A 25,347-nucleotide genomic window follows, 5' to 3' on the forward strand; every position below is an offset into this window, starting at 1 on the left:
TAGAGACATTGAAAACACTAATTTATATTAGGCTTTGGCGGTATGTTATATTTCATACCTTCCTGAAATTTCACCAGGGTATTCAGTTTATGATGGTGTAAGTGTGCAGCGCTACTTACTTTCAGCTTTTCAGACTAATAAATACAATACAGCATAATAGAAACCCATAAAATGTTGAGAAAAGTAATACTATCACCTATTTCTTTATTAAACAGAGAAATTCAACTGAGCACCTTTTGAATTCAACTCTCTCTTGGTCACAGAAGGCTGACAAGGCCTAACAACCTCAATAACTCGGGATAAAACACTCTTCTTTCAAACTGAACAGAAACAAAATAAAACTCAACCAAATCGTCTTGGTTGCTCTTGCTAGTAATCTAGTTAGTAAGTCCACTGTTCCAACAATCACCAGCTCCGGTTCGGTCCAAATAAATCCGTAATTCACCAAGTTAGATTAAAAAAACATGCTGCTATTCCCCACAGTCTCTCTCTCCCTGCTGGCCACCGGCTGTTTGCAGTCCTGTAACTTCTTCCTCCACCACAAGGTGTCGTGGTGTCTTTCAGCTCAGCTGCCTGTTCCACCAGTAGAGACCAGAGACTGAGCTCTGGTGGTACGTGCTGTGCACTACATACAGTGAGTTTAAAAGAAAGAGGAATACATGTATTTACAATACCATTTAAAAAGACATATTCAGGATTTCTAAATATCCTGGTTTACCTTAATATTGTGATACTGCTGGAGCCCCATTTATATGACAGAATCCTAAAGCTTGTGGGAGTGTATGTGGTTTAGCACGTGGGGATAGTTTTCTTTGTAGGTTTTCTCCCAGAAACACAGACACAGAGATCTATTCATTCTAGGGCTAGGAATTGGTGCTCAACATGTTTAAGGTATCGCCCAAAATACGCAGTACCAAATCGCATCGAAACATCTTCAGCCAAACACCTGGGGCTGCACGATTATGGCCAAAATAAGAACCGCCATTATTTTGTTTAGCCTTGGGATTACTATTATTTATCATGACCATTCATTGTTTTTAGGAACAAAATGTTTTATTGGATTTTCACATATAATTAAAAAAGTTAAATAAAATTCTTTCACCTCTATGTTGTGCTGCATTCCTGCTAATGAACTAATCTTTGCACCAAAATAAGACTTAAAATAAATTTCTTCCTCACCTGAATTCAGTGGATGTGTATCTACCACTGTATTTCTTAACCACGCGTGGACCACAGTGTGGCTGACATGTTCAGAAACGTAAAGTTTCAAGGCATCTGCAACATAGTAATGTACAAATGTAACGGCTCTGGTTTTCAGAAATGAGAAATGAGCAGCTCTTTGCTAACAGATTCACCTTTATAGGATGATGTGTCAGATGTGTTTCTGTTCATTCATCTTTAGCAACACAATGCTACCGTTTAATTAGTCCACTTAACCTTAAACAATGCAGCAGTTTTACATGGATACTGCATGTCATGGCTGTTATTGCCCTTTGCCTTTATTACAAATAGATGTATGTTAATGAGACAGCCTGATATGAATTTAATGTGACGTGTATCATGTATGAAGGTGCAAGAGTCTCTGTAAACATGACCCTGTTTCATCAGCCAGCCAAAGCTTGGAGCAGCTGCTCAGTATGCATGCCTTGTGTTTCAGACTGCTGCTGTACACATTCTCCGGAGGTGGCATGCCTTGCTCATGGGCAGCTTGGTGTGTGGTTCAGCAGTGTACAAAAGAACAGACAGTAGGGTTGCAACATTATGTGACTTTCATGGTACAATAATTGTTTCAGGAAATATCACTATTAAACTGCATATGGTACTACACAGTTACTATTAACAATTTCTACCACAGTGTGTGTTTTTTGTATAAAACTGCTTTATATTAATTAAAACTTAAAACCATTTTTAGATGGGAGTATGTGTAAAAAGTCTGACAGGCAGTGGAGCAGTACAGCAGATGTTACATGCAGGAGAGATATCCGTCTAATTGCAGTTTATTTTTATTACTGTAGATAAGCAAATGCACACAGAATGATAAACCTCCAATTATAAGGCCACATTTACACAGGCAGTGATTCAATCTGATAGATATTTGTACCTCACACCATGATCTACTCTACATTCAGCTACATGCACACAGGTAACAGTCCATTCTGATAGACATTTGTCCCTAACTGAAAGATCTAGTCCACATAAAAATTGTCACTGAGGGCCTTTGGGCAGCTGCTAAAGAGGCGTTCCACGGTCCCTCTCCCCGAACACAGAGGGCAGGAAGGGGTCTCGCTTTTTCCCCAGACGTGAAGGTTTGATGTGCTTGGCAGGACATTGCAGACAGCTCCAGGGACACCCTGGAAATCTGCTCGCCAGATGTTGGACCAGGTGATCTTTGGCTGCAGTGCTCCTTCCCATCTAGTCCATGCCCATTCCTACCGTCCTGCTGACTATAATAATAGGACTTTTTTCTTGTAAATTCACAAGTTTAATCTTGTAATATCACAGCCTTTTTTCTCAGATATTTACAAGTTTAATGCTGTAATATTAAAACTAATTCTAGGAAGTTTACCAATTTTCTTAGCTTTTTTCTTGAAATTACAACTTTATTCACGTAATATTATGCACAAGATTATAAATTATATAAAATGAACAGAAAAAAACGAGGTTACTGTAGTAAATTGTTTGGGTTTTTCTTAAATAAGGATTATAAAAAATAAATGAAAATTAAAGGATAAGTAAATGTAAATCTTAATGATCTATTATGGTAAACAGTGGAAGATGATGGATAAATGGATGGATGGTAAACAGTTGCATTGCTTTTTATATTTAATGTATTTAAAGGCTTTCAAATAATATTTAGTGTGTCACTTTATAGCCCTTAAAAATCCTGTTTTATTAAAAAAAAAAGTACTGTGCCTTCATTGCAAGAACATAGGTTTCATTTCTAAATTGGGCAGGGAGATTCTATCTTTGAAACATCTAGCACTGATCACTTCATTTCCTACATCCTGATGGATTTTTATGCACTAATTTGTCCCCTTTTTAAATATATTTATTTTTGGCATAAAAGTCTCTAATTATGTCAAACTAAAAGTTTTGTGTTGCGGTTCCCATGTCATCTTCTAGAAAAAACATTTGCTCCTCTTCTCTTTTTTTCACCAGTCAAAAAAATCAAGCAAAAGGGAAATGTGTGCAGACTGTAAGACTGACAGAAATTCCAGACAAAAAAGGGAAGAAATAGACGAGTTTTGCAAGTTTATACCAAATTGTATTCTTTTATTATTTGTTATTGTTTATCTGCTAAGTTGTTGCTGATATCTTTATTATTATTATTTAAGCAAAATTAAAGAGTAATATGCCACTTCAAAAACACACCAGCTTAGTTGGCATGTGTGGGCTGTGGGAGGAAACCAGAGCACCTGCAGAAAACCCACATGTGGAACACAAAGGTGTCACCCCTGAGTCCCCATGCTGCCCTTACACTGAAAGGTAAGTCAACCTCAAAACATCTGGGAACATGTCAAGTAATGTGTGTTCATAGTTTGGCATCACTAAAATATAGTTTGCATATTTTGCTCACCTCAATTCATTTAAATAAAGATGGGGGAAAAATAGAAAAGACCTTCATTTTAAGGAAATCCTGACAACTTACTGATTTTAAAAAACAAATAAGTTTGCTAACATTTGACTTCTATGTTGGCCAACAGGAGCAAATGCACTGCAGCATAAGCGGTCTGTGTTGTTGCCTGCCAATCTTCTGCTCCACACTCCTGTCCAGCAGGCGGCAGCAGTGCATATACAGGCTGCTTTATCAGCCGCCATTAAAAGCCAAAAGAAGAAGAAGCGGACTGTGATTGGCTGAGAGCTGGCCAATGGGCAGCTGACAGGAGGTGTGTGTGTGTGTGTGTGTGTGTGTGTGTGTGTGTGTGTGTGTGTGTGCGCGCGCGCGTTTATAAAGTCGGCAGCAGTGTGAGCAGCGGTGTTGCAGAATGTTTGGAAAACTTTCCCTCTCGCTCTTTCTCCTCACTCTTTTCTACCATGACCCTGCGGACGCACAGAAGAAGAAAGAGGTAACATGTGTTCAGTAACACCGCGCAGATAAAGTTCCTCCACTCTGGCTGACATGTTTACGACGGTTTCAAAGTTGTCCCGTGCCAACCTTCGAAGCTAAGCTAACCAGAAATGAGCTAACGTGAACGTGTGTGTTTGGTTCGTCACGGAGTAAAGAACTAGTTTGGAACAGATGACACGAATGTGGTCTCCACTCACACTCAGTGGTTACTATCGTGAAGCTCTGTCTGGCAGCAGGTACGAACGTGGTGTGGGACTCGCTCCAACGAAAGCACAAGTGTCTTACCCAGTGAGAGTCCCACTTCAAGATGTTTTCAGGACTCATTCATTTGACGTTAAATAACTTAACACAGCAAAAAGGCAGAAACCGAACAACTGCTTCAAAGTGCCGCAGAAAGTAGGCTACAGTTTTCAGATAAAGAACCACTTCCGGTTTTGTGTCTTAGCTTGTCTTCTCGTCTATGTTCCTCGTTTGTCCTCGTCTAAACCTTCAGCTGTTAATGCTTTGATACTTTAAGCACTCATCACGTCATGGTTTTATTACGACACTAAGTGTGTTTTAATGTGTTTTTTTATTAAATTTGGCGCTTAGTTTTACATGAAGCACTTACACAATTCCATTTTAAATTATTTATTTTATGTATGTTTTATTTATTTATTTTCTATGAAATAATCACTTTGCATATTTTATACAACAAGCTATATTTTATATTACTTATATGCATTTATATTTTATTAAATGCGTATTAGTCATTTTAACACTACAGCTTTGATCAGTGCTCCCAAACACTGGTGACCCAGGGGAGCTATATAACTGATCCTTCCTCTGATCCTCAGAGTATGTGGACCAAACCTTTTTTTTTAATTTTGTTTTATTAGAAAAATAATTTTGTATGGTTTTTATAAGGAAAACTTGAATCATTTTGTTCACACTTGGTCCTTGAACACCTGTGCCTCTATCAAACCTAACCACTGAGAAGGGAAAGATTAACAGGCGGAAACACTATTTGACAGGAGAACATACTGACATGGGCCAGCAACCACGCCGGCAGTGGTGAGGTGTAATAGCCTTTCTACAGCCACAATAAGCTACAGCCAACATACCCCAAGAGTCAGCGAGAGCAGGGGTGGAAGATGACTCACAGGTGGATTACACAGCAAAAGACATCGGAACGGACATGACTATGCATCAAATACGTGACTCAGTGAGGGATGGGGCACGGACCTGTCCGCTAGGGTTAAAACTAGCAACATTTGGGATAAGGTGAGCTTATCTGTGGAGGTAAAAGGTAGTACAATAGTGCTTCAAGATGCTTCAGGTTTGTCCTTGTGGCTGGCAGAAAGTCACATCAGTCAGAGGCCTTAAAACTCATCAAGGAAGAAAGGTGTTTAGCAGAGGAAGGGCAGAGTGGCCGCATCGATCAGTACTTTTTAAGAAGTCAGTCGAGTCAGTCGAGTCAGTCGGGTGATGTCCAGCGGCAGGTAGAAAACCACAGTTCGCAGGATATCAGTAACACTGCCCCTGAGGAGGAGGAGGTAGTGAGAGGGGATGCAGTTGACACTGAGGTCAGCAGGTCAGCCAAAGAGAGAACCACGGAGCAGAAGGCTAGAGCTAGATGGCCAAGGGCAAATGATAGTAAAGAGTGGGAGGAGGTTAACAGTGACTTGTTGGTAATCTTAGGTGGACTTAGAGGAAATGTGGTTGAGAGGTTAGAAAAGATGGGAGAGGTGATTTACTCAAATGTTGCGGAGAGATTTGGGGTGCATGACTGAAAGAAAAACATAAAAAAATAGTGTTAATACAGATAATGTTAAATAGGCTGTGCTTGTATAGCACATAGTCTTATTGACCACTCAAAGCGCTTTCACATTACATTTTCCCATTCACCCATTCACACACACAGTCACACACTGGTGGCCGAGGCTGCCTTCACAAATTTGCGTTTTGTTTTTTGTGAGTTGCTCATTTTTTCAAATTTTTTCGACCGTGCATTAAGTCTTTTCAACGACACTCTAACTTCAGCCTTACGCAGTAACAAAGTTGAGACTAACAAAAAACACCCTTCCACACCGCGCTCTATGCCTGGTCTGTAAAGCTATAATCTTTACAAATATACCATGTACCATTTGACAGCTTAACAACATGAATTTAGGTTTTTAACCTTTTATGAATTAAATTATTTTTGGGGTGTATTTATTAAGAACTGATGCATTGAGTATTTTTAAATAACACTGCTTAATCTGTAATGTCAGTAGATTGGGGAGTGGATAAGTGACGTAGATGCTGTGATGTAAAAACCAAGAAAACCTACATTTTGTTGTGTCTGACATCATCTTTGTGTCCGTGTCCTGTGTAGACTCTTCTGTCGGAGAAGGTGACTCAGATGATGGAGTGGGCCTCTAAGCGGTCAGTCATCAGGATGAATGGAGATAAGTTTCGTCGCTTTGTCAAGGCTCCTCCCAGGAACTACTCGGTGGTCATCATGTTCACGGCGCTGCAGCCACAGAGACAGTGTGGAGTCTGCAGGTAAGAAGCAGGAGCAGCAGCAGGAGAATACTGCTGCTGTTTGAATTTGCACCTATGGATCTGAATGCACCTTTTCATTTCAGACAAGCTGATGAGGAGTTCCAGGTCCTGGCCAACTCCTGGCGTTATTCCTCGGCCTTTACCAACAAAGTCTTCTTTGCATCTGTGGATTTTGATGAAGGATCAGACGTCTTTCAGATGGTGAGACAACTTATTATTATTCTCCACGATAGCTCCCTTCTACATATATTGTGTGTTTTGAAAGTAGTGGTGTTTGTGTGTTTCAGCTCAGTATGAACTCTGCTCCGACCTTCCTCCACTTCCCATCCAAAGGGAAACCTCGCAGGTCAGATACCTACGAGCTGCAGGTCCGAGGCTTTGCAGCGGAGCAGCTGGCCAGATGGGTGGCAGACCGGACTGATGTGCAGGTAACTGTAAAACACACCACTGTGTGGACCGTTTGCTTTGATACATTTGACCCCAACTCTGAACTCTACTGTCACACTCAGACATGGGGATGATGGAGCCTGTGAAAAATGTGCTCCTGTTTGTCTGGTTTTCAGATTCGAATCATTCGTCCTCCCAACTACGCCGGGCCTCTCCTGCTTGGCTTCCTCCTGGCTGTGATCGGAGGACTGGCATATCTGCGACGACACAACTTAGAGTTCCTCTTTAACAAGAACGTCTGGGCCTTCTCTGCACTGGTAACATGAACTAACACACACACACACAGACACACAGACACGTACACACATACACACACACTTCAATGCACAGATGACTACATAGTGAGTCCCAGTGCAGTCCTCTAATGCACACCTATTGATAATAACATATCAAACTTCTGTTCTCCCGCTCTGCATTTAAACTCAAGGTATAATTTTACACATAGATTATACGGGGAAGGGGTGGACAGACAGACTGTGCCGACACCTTGCTCCCCAGAGTTACACCATAAGGTGTGTGAGGGAGAGACTGTGCGCTTCACGAATGAGGGAGGTGAGGGAAAGGTGGGATCCCGACCCCCGGTAGCTTCAGTGTTTTAGGAGAGAGAGAGAAACCATGTGCCACGGAGCTTCAGTGTTCCTACCTGAGAGCAAGCCTGATGTGCCTCTGACTGCTTGTCAGTGGCTGTATCTCTTTATAATTTGTAAAAATAAATTAAAAAAAACTCAGACAGTTTCACAATTCAGTAATCTGTGTTCAGTGTTCTAATTTAGTTAGTTAAATTTTGTGCATCTGAAATGATAAGTGTTCACCTGATCTGTGCTGCAGGACAGAGCTCCACTCGTGGTGAGCTGCGGGAGGGCTCACGTGTTGCTCACAGCGACACAGAAACAGCTCGACTCAGTTTATAAAACTTGTTAATAACCACTGCATAAGATAATCATCCCTGCTGTCACTGTGTGTGTGACAGGCACAGCAGCAGTTGTGTGTGTGTGTGTGTGTAGATAGATAGATAGTATAGTATAGTATAGTATAGTATAGTATAGCAGTACCTACCCAATTAACAGATACCTGGGTAGATGAATATCTGGGTCCAGCCTTTGTCTCTAAGTGTGGAGGAAATAAAATATTAGCTCAAACATATCCTGATTTATGTGATGGTTCTTGTGTGTTTCAGTGCTTCGTCCTGATCATGACTTCAGGCCAGATGTGGAACCACATCAGAGGACCTCCGTATGCACACAAGAACCCCAGCACCGGACAAGTTGTAAGATAGAAACACATTATTTATCTCTGCTTGTTCGAAATTTAATTTGATTTCATTTTCATAGTAGTGTGTGACTTTTTGTGTGTGTGTGTGTGTGTGTGTGTGTGTGTGTGTGTGTGTGTGTGTGTGTGTGTGTGTGTTTTCAGAGTTACATCCATGGCAGCAGTCAGGCCCAGTTTGTGGCAGAGACACACATTGTCCTCCTCTTCAGTATCCTTCAGCTGTCTGCAGACAGTCAGCGCACTCTGAAACTCTGAAAACCAAAAACCATTCCTTACTGCATCGTTTCCCAACCTGGGGGTCCCAAGCCCAATTAGTGGTCGCCAAAGCTTCGGGGGGGGGGGGTGGGGGGGGTTTACTAGGCCATCTTGATTTTAAGAGCTGTTAGAAAAAATTTTAATAATAATTTTGAAAGTTTAGATTATCATTTAACGCTTTGAAACCTGAGCAAATTGGTTTGATTTCTTTCAAAAACACGTGGAGAAGGCAACGATTAACGACACAGCCCCAAAATTAGCAAACATTTAGTAAAAGAAAAGTTACAAAAATTACCTGAAAATAATGGATAAAAAGAGTCAAAACCAGGTTGGACATTGCCTTTTTCTCCCCAATGTTTGGAAACCAATTAATTTGTTTTTGTTTTTATTGTTACGTATTAAGTACGATGATGTTACGCACTGTGTATGTTGAGGAAGAATAATGAGGAAAACAAAACAAACAAAAAAAAAAAAACATAAACCTGAGCACAACACTGGTAGTTTGTAGAAGTGCTCGGTGTGAGTAGACTGACGTCATGCATCACATGCAGCTGTTATCTGAACCTTGACCTCACTGCCAGATGCTGCTGTTACCATGGGAATAGTGCTGCTGTGTGAGGCTGCTACCTCGGACATGGACATTGGAAAGAGGAAGAGTATGTGCACACAGACACTTTCCGATGATTCCTGTTTTCCCTGACTTTGTTGTATTCACTGATATTGTTTTTCTCCATTAAGTTGTCCAAATATTGGACATTTTCCATTTTCAAGTCAGGGAGCCCTCAAAATATCCATGTTGTAATTTCTTTGATCTCAGTCCTCCTGCTGCTTTATTAAAGCCCCACTCCAGCCTCTCATTACACAAAACAACAGGAAGTTATCCATCAGCGTTACCATGGTGATAGTGATGATGGATTACTTCCTGATTGCAGTTTTAGAGCACATGTCAAGGTCAACATCAGCAGCAAGGATAGCGATAGCCTGTGTATTAGCATGGATAGTGAAAGCACAGAAGAATGAGGAGGAGGATTTTCCTCCTCTTCCCTCACCTGAAAATGTGAAGCCCACAGAGACGAGGCCATTGGAACTTGTGCACATCAGACACTGGCTGACGTTTTGGGAGACACTGCCGGTGCCTCTACTGCTTTTCAGCCAGCGCCGCCCCTGCCCCAGCTGCTTGCACACATCCATTTATCAATTCCGTTGAAAAAGCTTTATTCATCCTAAAGGGCAGTTTGGTTTTTAACAGTTTACAGACCATAAACATTCACAAATAAACAGCAGACAGAAATAAGGAGCATGTCAGAGACAATAAATAAATCTATGTTGGCTGGCACGCTGGCGCTCTCGTGTGGTAGTAGTAAAAAACACGAGGGCTCAGCAAGTAGGACACAGATCAGAGTTTAAAACAATTAAAATAAAAAAGAAACAAATAAAGTTACAAGGCAAAAAATACAAAAGTGATGAGTATGCTACCAATAGGTTTGAACAATGCTTACACAAGCACACAAATGTGCTGTATAGGAAAACTAACTGTGTGTGTGTGTGTGTGTGTGTGTGTGTGTGTGTGTGTGTGTCAGTTATGTGTGTAGCAGGTATTGGTCTGGTGATGCTGTTCTTCAGCTGGCTGCTGTCCATTTTCAGAGCAAAGTACCATGGATACCCGTACAGGTAGTTCCGGAGAGACACATCTGTACCTGCGCTGCCATTGGCTGAGCGGAGGCCTTGTGTGTGTGTGTGTGTGTGTGTGTGTGTGTGTGTGTGTGTGTGTGTGTGTGTGTGTGTGTGTGTGTGTGTGTGTGTGTGTGTGTGTGTGTGTGTGTGTGTGTGTGTGTGTGTGTGTGTGTGTGTGTGTGTGTGTGTGTGTGTGTGTGTGTGTGTGTGTGTGTGTGTTTAGTGTGTCGACTAAAAGTCCTCTTGTGTGTGTGTGTGTTGCAGCTTCCTGATGAGTTAAAGGCGACCGACATCTTCCAGCCTCACAGCAACTTCCCCAAAGTGCTGTCATCACACGGAGCGCTGCTGCTGGGAACGGCCACGCCACATCTGTGTGTGCTGAGCCACGGTTTGTCTTCTAATCTGTTGAGCCAAAAGCGTGTGTGCCGGCACACAGAAATAAACACTGTGCCTTCTCAAAGACTCAGCAAGCTATGAATTTGCCAACAACACAACCATCAGCAGTATGCATTCTAAACCGTTTTGTGCCAAAAGGTGTTTTCTACATGCACATTTTGGAAGTTTTTCAGTCCAGCTCCTACTGGACACAAATCTCAGCGTGTCTTATTTTTTAATCAGGCCATGGACTCTGTTCTGTTTGTTTTGTTGTTAGTTTGTTGCTTAACTTGAACCAGGGAGTGATATTCGTGGAGTAGCAAAGCGGGAGCTGTTATTTCTCTTAGCGGGAGTTCTGGGAATAAGTCATTTTGGTAACATCTTCGTCAGGACTTGGAAACAACGTCCCAGGAAGTTTTCTGGAAAGAAACATTTTGGAGATTGGGAGAGCTTTCTGTGGTAGTACAAACACAGAGTGCATACTCATTTATCAAGTTTTTAAGAAAGAATCAACAGACTTAAATAGTTCCCCTAGACCTAAAAGTGGGTTTCGAAGCTACTCCTGACTGCTTGGATCAAATGAAACTCATTAAGATATTACTCTTACTTCATGAAAAATGTAACTTTATATCATGTTCAGCTGAGCTGTGCTGCTCTGTTCTGACTAAAGGATGCCATTTTTGCTAAATATGAATCACAAATATAACAATTGAACAATGTTAATTTCCCTAGTAACTGTCACCAAATTACATATTTCTTTCTCGGACTCTAAGTACTGTATATACAGTTGGGTTTCTGTTCCTTTCTCTGTCACGATCTGCTCGTTACAAAATGACAGAGATGAAGGAAAAATAATCTGTTTGCCATTTTGAACTAGTGAAACAAATGAAGCCAGATTTGAGTCAGTGCGTACATAAAAGCTCTGTAAAAAAGACCGAAACCTCCATCAGCAGGCTCTTCCATTTACTTAATAGTAGGAGTCTTGAAAAAAGCAGCTTTTGAGTGCTTGGTTTGAGTAACTGAAAGAGTCAAGTGCAAAAGTGATCTGACTGATTTACCTCCATTGTATCGACCCAAATTTGCTGATTAACCCTTGAAATTTAAGTATATTGGTTGATTTTTTTTCAAAATCATGGAAAGAACCTGATCAAAAAAAGAAGAAATGACACATAAAATAGCAAGAAATTACCAGAACGTACAAGAAAATTACCTGACATTTATTCAAATAAGAGGGAAACACAGAAAAAAATGAAAAGAAAGTTTAAAAAAAGGAAATGACCAGGGAAAAGTGCTTAAATTATAATAACTTTGTAAAATAATTTTTTTAGATGGAATTTTGATTTGAATTTTTCCTAACTTTAAAAAGAAAAATTCTAAATCTACATTTTTTTTTTCCTTTTTCCCATGATTTTGAAAAAAAATCAACCAATTTTGTCAGAGTTCAAAGGTTTGAATAAAAACGGCTGAAAGCACAAGGAAACCGATGTCGCTCCAGCTTTTAAAGAGTTAAACACAACCCAGAAACATGAAACATAACGGCACTACACTGTGTCACAGTGAAGGTGATGCATCTAACTTCACACATTAGTGCCTTATAAACCACCTGCCTAAAAGTTCTGTTAATATGTTTTCATTTCATGATAGCCCGGCCATTTTTGTAATAATTGGTCACACAACTGTTAGTTCTCCGTGTTCGTAGATGAGGAACTTGTGTCCATACAGCCAATCAAATGGCCTTATGTTCAACCAGGGTTTGAATTGAATTGAATTACATTTATTTCAAACTTTTACAAAAGTAATAAAATAAAACAAACAGCAGTGATCACATGTAGCAGATTTTCAATAAGCAACACAAAATTACAGTGTTGTGTTCCAAATCTCTTCATAGCTGCCAGCGATCCAGACAACCACAGCAGCTGGCCTGCACAAGTCTCTCTATAAACTGAGTCATGAACACGTCATGTCGAGAAGCTCAGAATCCTCAAATACGGAGCAAATTGGCTTGCTTTTTTTTAAGACATGGGAAAAAAGGCAATGAGCAACTTGACAAGAAAGGTTTCACAAATTGCAAGAAATTAGTAGCTTTGGAATTTTTTTTTAAGTTGGGGGAAAAATGTCCCAAAAATATTAACACATAATAATTATCTTAGTTATGTATTTAAAAAATATTTTACTGATTATTCTAGCACATTTTTACAGGCCATTTCCTTGTTTGTTCCTTGTTTTAATTTTTCCCTTTGTTTTGTTTGTTTTGAAAGGGCTTCAAGGGGTTAACAAGTCACCAAACATATTAATTTGGGGTAATTTGCAGTTTGTTGGCTAGCTACTAAGTTGCCAAGCTGCAGCACATTGAACACCATCCAAACGCTGTGGAAATCTGCAGTTGATATTTTGGCTCCTCTCTGGCATTCTTCAAGTAGCAATGGCCACTCTGGCTCATGGGAACTGTAGTATTGCTCTCAGAAACCTTCAACAAGCATTTAAAGCTTTGAAACGTGAGAAAAAAGATTTCCTTCTATGGAAAGTATGGAGAACCCTGACCCTGAAAACTATCTTTAAAAAGGTGGATCACAAGAAAATTGTCAAATGGATAGGAGAAAATGTCCACATGTATATCTTTTAATTTCAAAGAAATTCTAATCAGGTTATGTTTGGTTTTTGGGTTGTTGTTTTTTCATTCATATGCTTTTCTTTTTGTTAGTTATTTTCAGGTAATTTTCTTGTAACTTTTTTTTTACTAATTTCTTGCCTATTTTTTCGTCCATTTCTTGCTCGTTGCCCTCTTCCCACTTATTTGTTGTTGTTTTGTTCTTTTAAGAAATTAGGCCAGTTCGTTCAGCTGTTCAAGGGTTGAAGTGTTTTAGTTAGTGTGCAGGTGTTGCGCTGTCTTTCGATAGACTCGTTGTGATCCTTGCAGAACCTGCAGCTGCACCCACTCTGCTGCTCTCTGAGCTCTGTGCCTTACACTGCTGAGCCTCTGGGTCTGATGACATGTCTTACAAACTGAATAAGATAAGAAGTAAGAATGGCCTTAAGCTCAAAGATTTTGCAGTTTGTATACATAATAAGAAATACGCAAACTCATTCATGAGAAGTAAACGTATTTTCTGTTGTGTCAAACCAAGTGCTTTTAATGTTTGTGGATGCTTTCTAATGTACCAGGAGAGAATATTTGATCTGCAGTAATTATTTCTAATATTAAAGTGCCTTAACTGCCCGTCAGTTTTTATCTTTCTGTTTTTACATTTTTTTGGAGAATAAATTCTTATTGCAACAGTATAACCGTGTGAACCCGACTGATACAAAATGACTAGATACAGCGTCAGTGATCGTTTCATTGACAAATCAGACGCAACATTCCTGGAGCTCCTATATCTCCTATATCTATTACTTGCTTTTTTTGTCACCAAAGCCTCTTTTATAACTGAATCGAGTTTTTAGTCCGTACTGACTCATTTGTTATCCTGTATTGCCCACAACAGTCGCCACACCTGGGGTGAGGCTCTTGACTCCACCCTGTCACATCTGTTTGTGGCGACTCGGAGCTGTTTGGCCAATGAGCAAACACGAGGCTCGGTGCACGCAGTCAGCGAGGGGCGGAGTCGAGGGCGAGCCTCTCCCCAGGTGTGCGGAGTGTTGTGGCGAATGCGCATGTCCAAGTTCGGTAGAAGCATGTGTGGTCATGAAAACTCATGGACTAAAAAAGTTGGAACAGATGAAGTGCCTCCAGGCATGTTGTGTCTGATTTGTCAATGAAGCGATCCCCAACTCTGTATCCAGTCATTTTGTATCAGAGTCGGGTTCACACGGCTTCACACAGTATATTCAGGGTTCCTTTAGTCATGGAAAACCTTTTAAAGCCATGTCATTTCACGAATTATTTTTCCAGGCCTGGAAAAGTCACGGAATGAGTAAAAACCATTGAAAGTTTTTGAAAAGTCCTGGAATTTTGTCGTGCATGATGAAATTCTCACAGTAACCTTCCACGAATAACCTTCCAGGTGATGAATGTAACATAGGGGCATATTCATTTTTTTCTGGCATGCTTTGATGTGTGACAACATTTTGTTCACCATCGCATATGAGTCTTCATTTTCTTCATGCTTTCTGTCTCTCCTTCCATGTATGCCCACGAGCTGGAATTGTGTGAATAGACTTTGAATCTGATATGTTTGAAAAATATATTGCAAGTGGAGCAAGAAAAGAATTATAATGGTTCCTTAATAAGTCATGGAAAAGCTTTGAAATGTCCATAAAATGTGTGGGAACCCTGTATATCAGTGATGCTCATCTGACCATTTTCTAATTCATAGTGAAAATAAAGTGATTTACATAGGGAAACTTATTGTTTTGCACTTTAGATGTCAAAATATGAATTTTAAAACAATGTCTCAGCGTGTAAAATAGCATCAAAATAGAGCCTATTTATAATTAAGTAAATAATGATAAAAAAAGGAAGGGAAGGATTTGGGGTCCTGGCTAAGCCCAAAACCCCTCAATTCCTGAGGACGCCCCTGCATGTACCTGACCTGTGCAACTGGATTTGCCTCGTTTATTCACTTTGTGATAAATATTAGAATGTTTCTTTATCAAGTGGCCCCTGGCCTCTTGTCATTTTGTAGAAGCAAGTTGAGAATCCCTGCAGGTGAAGAGGTTGGGCTTACAGTGTAGTGTCAGTGTTTGACCTGCGGTGGCGCTGTAATGTTCCGTAAAGCACTGCGCCGCAATAAACACACGAAGAGGAAGAAGAACCCGGAAAATATGACAAGATGGCGGAATGTGAAAACATCAACGATGTCTCAGACGCAGGACCTCCCAAATTATCCGAGCTGATGGATCGTGGCTGGAAGATATTTGAGGATGTAGACAGCACGAGCGAGCCGCTGGGCTCTAACGCTGTCCAGGTGAAGGTGAGGCGCGGTATCAGCGCGCTGGAAGAAGCCTCCAGAATGGTGGCTCAGCTCGAGCTGTTCAGCCGCAATGAGGAGCTGGAGGAGGTGGCCACGGCGGACCTCCGCTACCTGCTGCTGCCCGCCCTGCTGGGAGCCCTCACCATGAAGCAGAGCGGTCGGGACAAACGGCTGGAGATAGTGCAGACAGCCCGGGCTTACTTTGTGGATTATCTGAAGAGATGTAAAGAGTATAACGTGTCACAATTTGAACTGCCAAAAGTGACGAGTGACAGCAGTCCCGATGAAGCATCAGAAAATGGACTCTGCTCAGCCAGGGTAAGTGCGCAGCTAGATGATCTGCCACTTCAGATGTACCGTTCAGTCACATACAGCTTGATACTGTGCCGCACCCCAACAGAACCAGCGCATTAAAATACATATCAATGCTCCAACATGTAGAATGAGAATTAGTGTAAGTACATCCACCGTCGAAGAAGCAGGTACTGCAACAGTTTGTACAAAGCAGCAGCGACAGGAGCATCAGTAACATGCTCCCGTCGCTGCTTAACTTAAGGCTGGGCGATAAAACGATTACGATATCAATGGCGAAATAACTTCTCCTCGATTGAAATATGACACATAGTCAATAGAATAGAGCGCATTCCAGTCATGTTTGGACGGACAACAGGAGCAGCCAATGGTAATAAGAGTAGCAACACAGCGAATCAAACACAGTGAACGACTTTGACTCTAGAATAAAGCTGAGTGTTTGGCAACGAGTCCTATGAGCTTCCATAGCGTATCATTATGGCAGATCAATCAGCTGATGGTCCCACAACAGCGCAGAGCGGAGCTTTTCTTCACAGCACCGAAGTGTCTGAAACAGCCAAATTTGCAGATGACTTCTACAGACTACAGACTACTGTTTTGGGGGTCTTGGGCCACAAGCACACACACTTATTTTCACCCTCTCTCTAACTGGGAAGTTGGCAGGCTGTTGGTAGCTATAGGAGAAATAGGTCTACTCAAAAGTTTTTAATTCCTGAGTAAAATGATAAACGAGAGAAAGAAGTTTAAGTCAGAGTCCTGCAGTCAGGTGAGGTTGGCCTATTATCAGCACTATGTGCTTACATTTACCTGTTTGGTTAAGATGGGGCTTTTAATTTTTATATAATGCTGGACAGTTGAATAATAATAAATCATATGTTTATTACACTCTAACACATCATGGTGAAATGAAGCTGTGTCAGTGAACTATGAGGGCAAAAAACAAACCAAAAAAAAAAAGCAAAAAGCAAAATACTCGTTCATTAATCGTAATCAAAGTAAAATGTTCAATCGTGATATTGATTGTAGGTATGAGGTTCAGACCTTTGCTGGGAGGAAATTTTAGTAACTGGACCTCTTTGAATTTAATTGGTTAGGTCCATCAGTTGGTGATGCTGTTATACAGTATATTTGTCATGTTCTTGTCCCGTGTCTGACAGAAAATAAATATTTAAACCAAAATTAACCTTATGATATCTACATATCTCACTTAGGAGTCAAAGGGAACCTTTAAGCTTGACTGAAATAGTGATTTGATGTTTACTGTGATATATATCGATTTCGACTGATATGAACAAAATTATCGTGATAAGGCTTTTTTCCATAATGCCCAGCCCTATTAACCCTTTGAAACCTGAGCAAACTCGATTTCTTTCAAAAACATGGAAAGAAGGCTATAAGCAACATAGCAAAAAAGACCACAAAAAACAGCAAGAAATTAATAAAAAGATTTTTATAAAAAGAAAGTAACTGGGAAAAAAACAGGAAATGAACGAATTTGTAAATAACCAAGTTGAGACAGATTCAGGGGCTGTTATTAAAAAAAAGTACCCACTAAAGGCCATCTAAACTAACTTTATCAGCCACAGAGTTAGCTTGATGCATTTTACCATTAGTCTTGATACATTATAGCATTGGTGTTTTACCTCAGTTATGTTTAAGGGTTGTCGAACATTTTAGCTTTCAGTTTAATGTTTTGGCTTTTCATTTACAATTTTGTCCCCCGGATTTTTCAAAGGTTTTGGCCCCTTCTTTTTCACCTTGATTGGACACTTTCTCAGTTTTGCCTTCTACCTGATGTCAGAGGTGGAGAGAGTAGCCAGAAGTTCTACCGAAAGGATGGGCTCACATTGCTCAAGTCTGTCCTAGCACAATACAGGTTTTTATATAATGTTTTGTTTTTAAGACTATTGAGTCTCATTTCTTAATGTCAAATATAGAGTAGCAATATTCACCTTGCTTTGCTTGGGGGCCACTTTTGTAAAATGAAAGGAGGCCAAGGGCCAGTTGCAGCAGCCCCATACATGTTTCTAGAATTTTAGGACATTAAAATGGGCTTGGTTAGGACCTCTGACAGGGGGTGTGGGGATCATTCACTGACACTTTTTTTAATCCATGTCAGTCACTTTTATTGTGAATTAGAAAATGGTTGGGGGGCCCACCTGGCCATCAGGGGTCAGATTTTGCCCAAAGGCCGTAAATTGACATCACATGTCAGACTGTATCTCTCTCTCTCTCGCTCTCTCTCTCTCTCACACACACACACACACACACACACACACACACTCAGTATCATGCAGTAAACTTCAACAGCAGCACAAAGTGCAGGTGCTGAAATAAAAACACGTCATGAACACTTCTTCCAACCCAAACTTGAGCAGTATAACCGTCCTGTCATTTATTACAGGGCTGCTGAGCTAGAGTGAATCATTTTAGCTTTAGATGTACCTAATAAATTGGCACCTGAGTGTGTGCTGGGAAACAGCTGTGTAGGCAGGTGACTGACACATGGTTGGCTGACACAAATCAGGGGTCGCTCCTTGTTTTCCACTCTCACTCTACGGGGCTGCATGAGAGATGGATTCAAATGGTGCATTGTTTAATTCTTCCCGACAAAATGTCCTGAAACTGTCTTATAATAATAGAGGCAATTGTTTGCTGTCAACTGTTGGGTCCTAAGACTGCCTTCAAATTAAAAGACTTTTATTGAGGCAAACCATGTTTTGTGATAATGGGCTCTATAAATAAAATTGACTTGACATTGTGGAAGGACGTACAGGAAGTGTTTAATTAAAATTAACAGTAGCTTCACATATAAACATCAGCTGACTGTGAGCAGAGCAAAACAGAGTGATGAAGTCCTGACTGAGCGTGCTGTGTGAGTGACAGACTGTCTGCAGGGAACAGCAACAAACAGGGACTCATGATGACCTAAAAATGAAGCAGGCCATTCTCTCATTTGTGATGTGTCCTTCTTGTTCTAGGCTGCCCCCTGTCCCTCAGACCTGGTCTCCATGGCAGCACAGAGACAAGCAAAGATTGAGCGGTACCGGCAGAAGAAGGAGCTGGAGGCCAGACTGTCAGACATACAGAGAGCTGTGGACAGCGGACAGGCTGACGATGAAATCATCAGAGATTATTACCTCCTGAATGTGCGGAGATGGGTCACTGTGTGTCTGGAGGAAATTGAGAGCATCAACCAGGAGGTGGAGATCCTTAAGAGAATGGACGGTCTGAAGCAAGGTGCCGCCAAGCAGCCAGCTCAGCCAGCCCGGCCTCCCATGAAACCCTTCATTCTCACCAAGGACGCTGTACAGGTGAGACTATGTGCAGGAGACAAACCAGACCTGGCTGCTACTCAATCAGCCACATTAAGTCATTTAGTGGGCGGGTTTCCATCACAGATTTGTACAAATTCTAATCAATATTTTCGAAATGTCGATAAAACATTGAAAACTGTTAGATAACTGTGTTTCCACTGAGTGATGTTCTGGTTTTCCTCTGGTGATAACATTCCAGTTCGTACTGACAAGCACATAGCCATAGCATCATGTGACCTAGAAAAGACAGAACATTTAAACCAAATATGGCTGTTTCAAATCACCTAAAATAAAACTTCATGCAAGCATAAAAATGTTTTTACTATAAATGGGAGATATTTTTTCGAAATCGACGTGTTTTTATTAGGTAGATTTTATATTCACAGTTGCAATTTGCGCAGTTTGAGGGTTAATTGAAACCCGCCTATTGACACAACTAGCAAAAAGAGCTGCTGCAGAGTGCAGAAGTAGCAAACAGAGTAGAGTTAGACCGAAAAATCAGCCAGTCTGAAATGTATCAGCCAGTATGGAAGCTGGTAGCGAGGAGGTAGCTGTTTTGCTGTACAGAAATGCTAAACTTGGTTTGAGGTCATTAAACAACAGAGTCACCATATCCCAACTGCAAGCGTCAGATCGTGTTACATCAGACGCTCTCAGTCTACTTTGATTCCAGTACATATAATGGAACTCTGTTACCTCATGTAAACAATCCACTTTACCTATCAGCTGTGCACGCAGTGACATGATGGGCAGATATTTAATTTCATCGGGGTTCCAGAGGATCATTAAAATATCTTAAAATGCGTTGAATTTATCGATCTAAAATAAAGGCCATCATTGGTATTGAAACAACCTAGATTAATCTTTCAAAAGTTTTTAAAATGCTCAGACATGGGAAGTACGATTTAATGGATTTTTTTTCTCATGTTACTTTGTAAAATCTCAAAAGAATTAGTGAATATTTTTTTGTTGAAATGAATAAATTCCCCTTTATAAACTCGTCATGGTGGGAATCCAAGCGGTGGAATCTCACAACCAGAATGGGAAATACAAAATACAAAATCACCAAGAAAACTGTCCAGCAATGCCATTTCCCACCTCTGTCAGTAAACCCAATAGATACTTTTATGATAATATAATTTGGGCTGGGGCAACACGTCAACGTTATCAATTACGGGGATACGCCGTTTTACGTAACGAGTCGACGTGCCACAAGGAGAATGTAAGGCCGTTTCACACAGCGCGTCATGAGCATGAGACTGTGACAGAGAGGGACGTTAAACTGCAGTAAAATGTGGTACAGAGTCAATATAATCATCAAAACACCATATTCACTGTCTGTTCCCGCTGCCAAATGTGCGTGGTGTATAATTCATGAATTTGTTAACCTGTCTTCTAGTCTGAGAAAATTTTCACACTGAGATTTAATACTGAATTCAGGGGGCATTGTACGGTTAATAAGCCATTTCTGCACAATTGAGGTGCTTCCAATGCGAGCGACGGTAAAGTAGACAGGGTGTCCAACAAAAGTTCAGCTCACATCAGCACGCTGATACAGTCCAACAGAAAACAGTGCAATCAAACTGATTAAGGGGCGTAAAGTGTAACCTTTTCAAAACACCACTCTTCTGTCGCTGTGTAAATTGGCAATGCGCAGATTAGAGGTGTGCGATATGACAATATTAGATCGTGAAGAATTAGAATGTGTCCACGATTCGCCATCACGGAGAGAATGTTGTATCGTGCTACAGTGCACATTCTATCTAATGTAGTTCTATGCTCATACACGCGACGCATCCAGACTTTTTGGCTGGACTGCAGAATATGGTTTGGCTCTGAGAGTGGCCACAGGCAGCGCAGCCTCTGCCAGTCACACAGGGACGTCCATCCCTGGGTCTGAGCGGAGCTGCAGAGGGAGGATGTGTTAATGAACAGCGGGCACAGCTCCAGAGAAAGCAGCTCCCATTCACTGTGTGACTGCATCTAACGATTTAAGTGTATTGTTCTGCATTTTACCTTATTTCAGCGTTGCCAACTTTCACACTCCTGACGTGTGAGCAAATCTCAGGCCAAAACACTGCGCAACATCAGAAGTGCTGAACAATCATGTAATGCAGTGAACGACTCACTACAATACAGCCAATTATTTGACAACCGACCGCCGTGTCATTATCACGGATCAAACAGCTAATCGCCCGACAGAGCAGTGCGTTTAGAGAGAGACAGACAGACAGAGCGGAGCTTCTCCTCACAGTACCAAAGTGTCTGAATGAACCAACAAACAAATATTCAGAGGTGGAAAGGGACTTCTTTAGATTTCTACAGACTATTTTGTGTTACTTTCAGGTTCAGCCAGAGTTTTGATGGAAGTATTTAGAGCGCATCTCTCTGTTTCTCATCCAGCCGCAGGCACTGAGCTCTCACTATTATTACCAGGGTCAGACATAGTGATTTGGGGGCCTGGGGCCACAAGCACATTGCCTTATTTTTAAATTTTCTCTAAATTTAATTTGAAATATCCCTAAAATATGTCCTCAGTGTTCAAGTAAATAAGTCCCTGAAGGAAAAGGGTTTGGAACCACTGTACATGGTCCAGCCATATACTAGGTTTTAACCTAGTCTTGTTTTTTTTATCAGCCGAAGTACATTATTTGCTAGTCTGTTTCATGCCTTCCCTATAGATACACAGATGAACCAATCATCACAAACCGTCAAGTCTTGTCTTGTCTTGACGGGTTTTCACCTGAAAAAAGGTATGGTTCCCATCAAAACAGTGGAAGAAAATACACACAGATTAAAATCTTTGCAAAAAGGTACTTTGGCCAAAATGTTCTGTTATTCTTTTTTATTTCAGGGCCATACTTTCTAATTTGGGAAATTAGCTTGATTGTACCATTCAGTAACATACACAATAGTCTTAAAATCCAAAATGAAAAAGAATGGTGATAAAATCGTGATTCTGCCTTTAAAAAATCGTGATATGATTTTTTTGCCATATTGCCCACCCCTAGCACAGATCCAGTGAGAACTGTAAGGTCACGACCACACTTTGTGCAGGCACATGATGTTCCTCTATATGGTGTGTCATTACAAAGTTACACCGCCAGCTACTGGCCTGGCATACATACTACAGCATTTTGAACTGTTTCTTGTGGAGCCATGTATATGAGGATCATTGTTATCATATGAACACATATTTCTTTGTAAAACACAAAAGAAAGACTTTTCCCTTTTTAGTAGGGTTGTTCTTGTCTAAACGTGGCCTTAGAGTCGCTGATGTTTGCCTGTATCGCTTCCAGTTCGGTTGCAGTGTTACAGTAGCAGTGTTTCCCACACACAGACTTGACTTAGGTGGACCAGACAGCAATATTATCCTCCTGTGCAACCAGTTCCCATTTTTTTCATTTCTATTAATGTCTTCATCAGTTGGAGAGAATGACACCACCCACTGTCTGGTGGACTGGATCATAACACTACACACATGATCTGTCTCATGTCACACTGTGGCTGTAGTGTTTCAGCAAATGCAAAATGTCAAAAAGCTTTTATTCAGTTACCAGCTCCAGTTTTTAACATGCGGTGCAGCAATGTGTGACAAAGTGTGTGTGTTTGGTCCACAGGCTCAGGTGTTCGGGGCGGGATACCCCAGCCTCCCCACCATGACCGTAGATGACTGGTATGAGCAGCACAGGAAGCACGGAGCCCTCCCTGACCAGGGGATACCCAGCAGGGTCTCTGCAGAGGACACTGATGCAAATGAGAGGGAGGAAGAAGAGAAAGAGAGAAAGGCTGAAAACGATGATGAGGAGTCTTTGCTGAAAGCCAGAAACTGGGATGACTGGAAAGACACTCATCGCAGAGGTTATGGGAACCGCCAGAACATGGGCTAACTGATCCCCACACCGTGTGTCCCCAGACAGATTGAACTCTGTCCTCATTTCTATTCTAATCAGCCCAGGACCTTCTTCAAGATCCTGATTCACCAGACTGTTGGTTTGAGAAGGTTACCAAACCAGAAACACACCACAGCATTGCCAAACACCCTTTCGGGCTCATGGACCCTCAAGGTGATTCACTGATGTTCTATTTTCTGTTGTCAGTTAACAAGGTGAGATTCAACAGTCTGTGTGGTGTTTTTCAGTGAATCTGAGTAAAAATCTACAATTGATGTGGACTGAATGGAGCCCAGCTGTAATGCCAATGCTTCTGCTGTGTTGTGTGTATTCCTCTAACACTGTCAATGCAAATAAAGAGTCTCAACAAACCATGGTGTTTACACAACCTGCTAACAGTCTGATATGTTCAGATCCAAACACACTTCCTCTATATTACTTTGCCACTAGCTCACAGTCAAGTGTCATTTTATGTGGTGGGACGGGTTAGCCAGTAACTGCAAATGACTTTTGATTGGATATATTTTTGGAACCAATCCTTTCATGAAAGGAAAAAAGAGTTTGATATGAAAGATCTCAGCATTACTGAAGACAAATAACCCAGATCCCCAAAAGGCAAAGATGTACTTGACCCTTTCAAACCTGAGCAATTGAAAGAAGGAAATGAGCAATATACTGAAAGAGAGAGATTTCAGGTAGTTTGTACATCAAATGAGCTGGACATCTGTAAGTTCTATGAAAGCCAGCTCAGTCATATAATTAAAGCAGCTTTTTTCACGCTTAAGGATGGAAGACTTTTTTAAATACACTTTATAGTTATTAGTATAGTACGTATAGTATAGTAATTATTTCTCTCAAAGTTTGGTTGCAAATTTGTTAAAATCTGTAAGTAAGCACTTCACCTTCTCCAGGATAATCCCTCCACCTGACAGGTGCGGCTGATTAAACAGCATCATTATGACACAAGTGTGCTTTGGGATGGTTACAAGAAAAGGACGCTCTCAAATGTGCAACATATAATATAAAAACATATACAGGTATATACAACATAATAACATAGCTGGTACAAGCTTTTGTACAAGTTTTGAGAAAGCATGCCATGAGCTCTGCTGCAACATTAAAAATGGATCTCAGTTTAATAAAGCCAATGTTATTTAAACTGAAAATTTACTGAATTTAATCAACAGGGACAAGCACCAGATTGACATTTTAATAAATGGTGAAATTTAAATGAATACTTGAACACATAAATACATACATAGTCGGCATGTCAGCACCTAATAAGCACGTCACGCGCAACAAAAGTGCTAGAACTGCTGAAAGGCTCAACTTTTTCCTTCTTTGGGAAAAAACTTGTCGGCTGAAATAAAGGATCAATATCGACAAATGATAGAAGTTGGAATGGTCCGGAGTTCCCCTTGCCCGGACGCAGGTCACCGGGCCCCCCCCCCCCGGAGCCAGGCCTGGGGGTGGGGCTCAATGGCGAGCACCTGGTGGCCGGGCCTTTACCCATGGGGCCTGGCCGGGCACAGCCCGAAGAGGTGACATGGGACCTCCTTCCCATGGGCTCACCACCCGTAGGAGAGGCCGTAGGGATCGGGTGCAATGTGAGCTGGGCGGCAGCCGAGGGCGGGGACCTTGGCGGTCCGATCCTCGGCTGCAGAAGCTAGCTGAGGTGTTCAGGGCACGTCTCACTGGTAGGAGGCCCCGGGGAAGACCCAGGACACGCTGGAGAGACTACGTCTCACAGCTGGCCTGGGAACGCCTCGGGGTCCCCTGGGAAGAGCTGGACGAAGTGGCCGGGGAGAGGGAAGTCTGGGTTTCCCTGCTTAGGCTGCTGCCCCCGCGACCCGACCCCAGATAAGCAGAAGAAAATGGATGGATGGATAGAAGTTGGAGTATGAGTGGGAGCAGCTGGTCCAATCCTCCTGTTCAGCTCCAAAACATTTTCCTTGGTGAACAGTTATCTTCACATGAAATCATTACCATTATCAAGGGCATTGGGTTGAGTCTGTCTCTAAATTTTATTATACGAGATTAACTCGTTTATTTTGTTCAATCCATCTCAAAAAGGCAGCCATTGTAAAACAGCTCCTCAACTGTAGGTTACTTAACTTAAGTAACCCACAGTTTACTTAACCCAGAATTACAGAAACAGAATTGATCATTTGAAATCTGAGCAAATCGGCTTGATTTGTTTAAAAATGTGGAAAGCAGACAATAAGAAACTTAAAATAAAAAGAAATGACCCAGAAATTAGAAGAAATAAGTAAAAACAAAACGACCTAATATTTGGGGGG

The 25,347-nt window shown here is 41.3% G+C and overlaps 2 protein-coding genes across 2 annotated transcripts; both read left to right on the forward strand.

The window, feature by feature from the left end:
- Nucleotides 1–3,945: 3,945 nt before the first annotated feature.
- LOC121947920 (magnesium transporter protein 1-like) lies at nt 3,946–11,736 on the forward strand. The gene is made up of 10 exons (XM_042493115.1): nt 3,946–4,067; nt 6,426–6,595; nt 6,679–6,796; nt 6,883–7,023; nt 7,159–7,299; nt 8,220–8,309; nt 8,456–8,519; nt 9,148–9,222; nt 10,147–10,237; nt 10,505–11,736. The coding sequence occupies exons 1-10, from the start codon at nt 3,987–3,989 to the stop codon at nt 10,518–10,520; spliced, it is 987 nt and encodes a 328-aa protein (XP_042349049.1). The 5' UTR covers nt 3,946–3,986; the 3' UTR covers nt 10,521–11,736.
- A 3,639-nt stretch (nt 11,737–15,375) lies between these two features.
- Nucleotides 15,376–23,435, forward strand: igbp1 (immunoglobulin (CD79A) binding protein 1). Its single transcript, XM_042493407.1, has 3 exons — nt 15,376–15,843; nt 18,819–19,151; nt 22,775–23,435. Exons 1-3 carry the CDS (start codon nt 15,385–15,387, stop codon nt 23,042–23,044), a joined length of 1,062 nt encoding a protein of 353 aa, XP_042349341.1. The 5' UTR covers nt 15,376–15,384; the 3' UTR covers nt 23,045–23,435.
- Nucleotides 23,436–25,347: the final 1,912 nt, after the last annotated feature.

This window comes from Plectropomus leopardus, chromosome 9 (assembly GCF_008729295.1).
Source record: "Plectropomus leopardus isolate mb chromosome 9, YSFRI_Pleo_2.0, whole genome shotgun sequence".
Taxonomy (NCBI): domain Eukaryota; kingdom Metazoa; phylum Chordata; class Actinopteri; order Perciformes; family Serranidae; genus Plectropomus; species Plectropomus leopardus.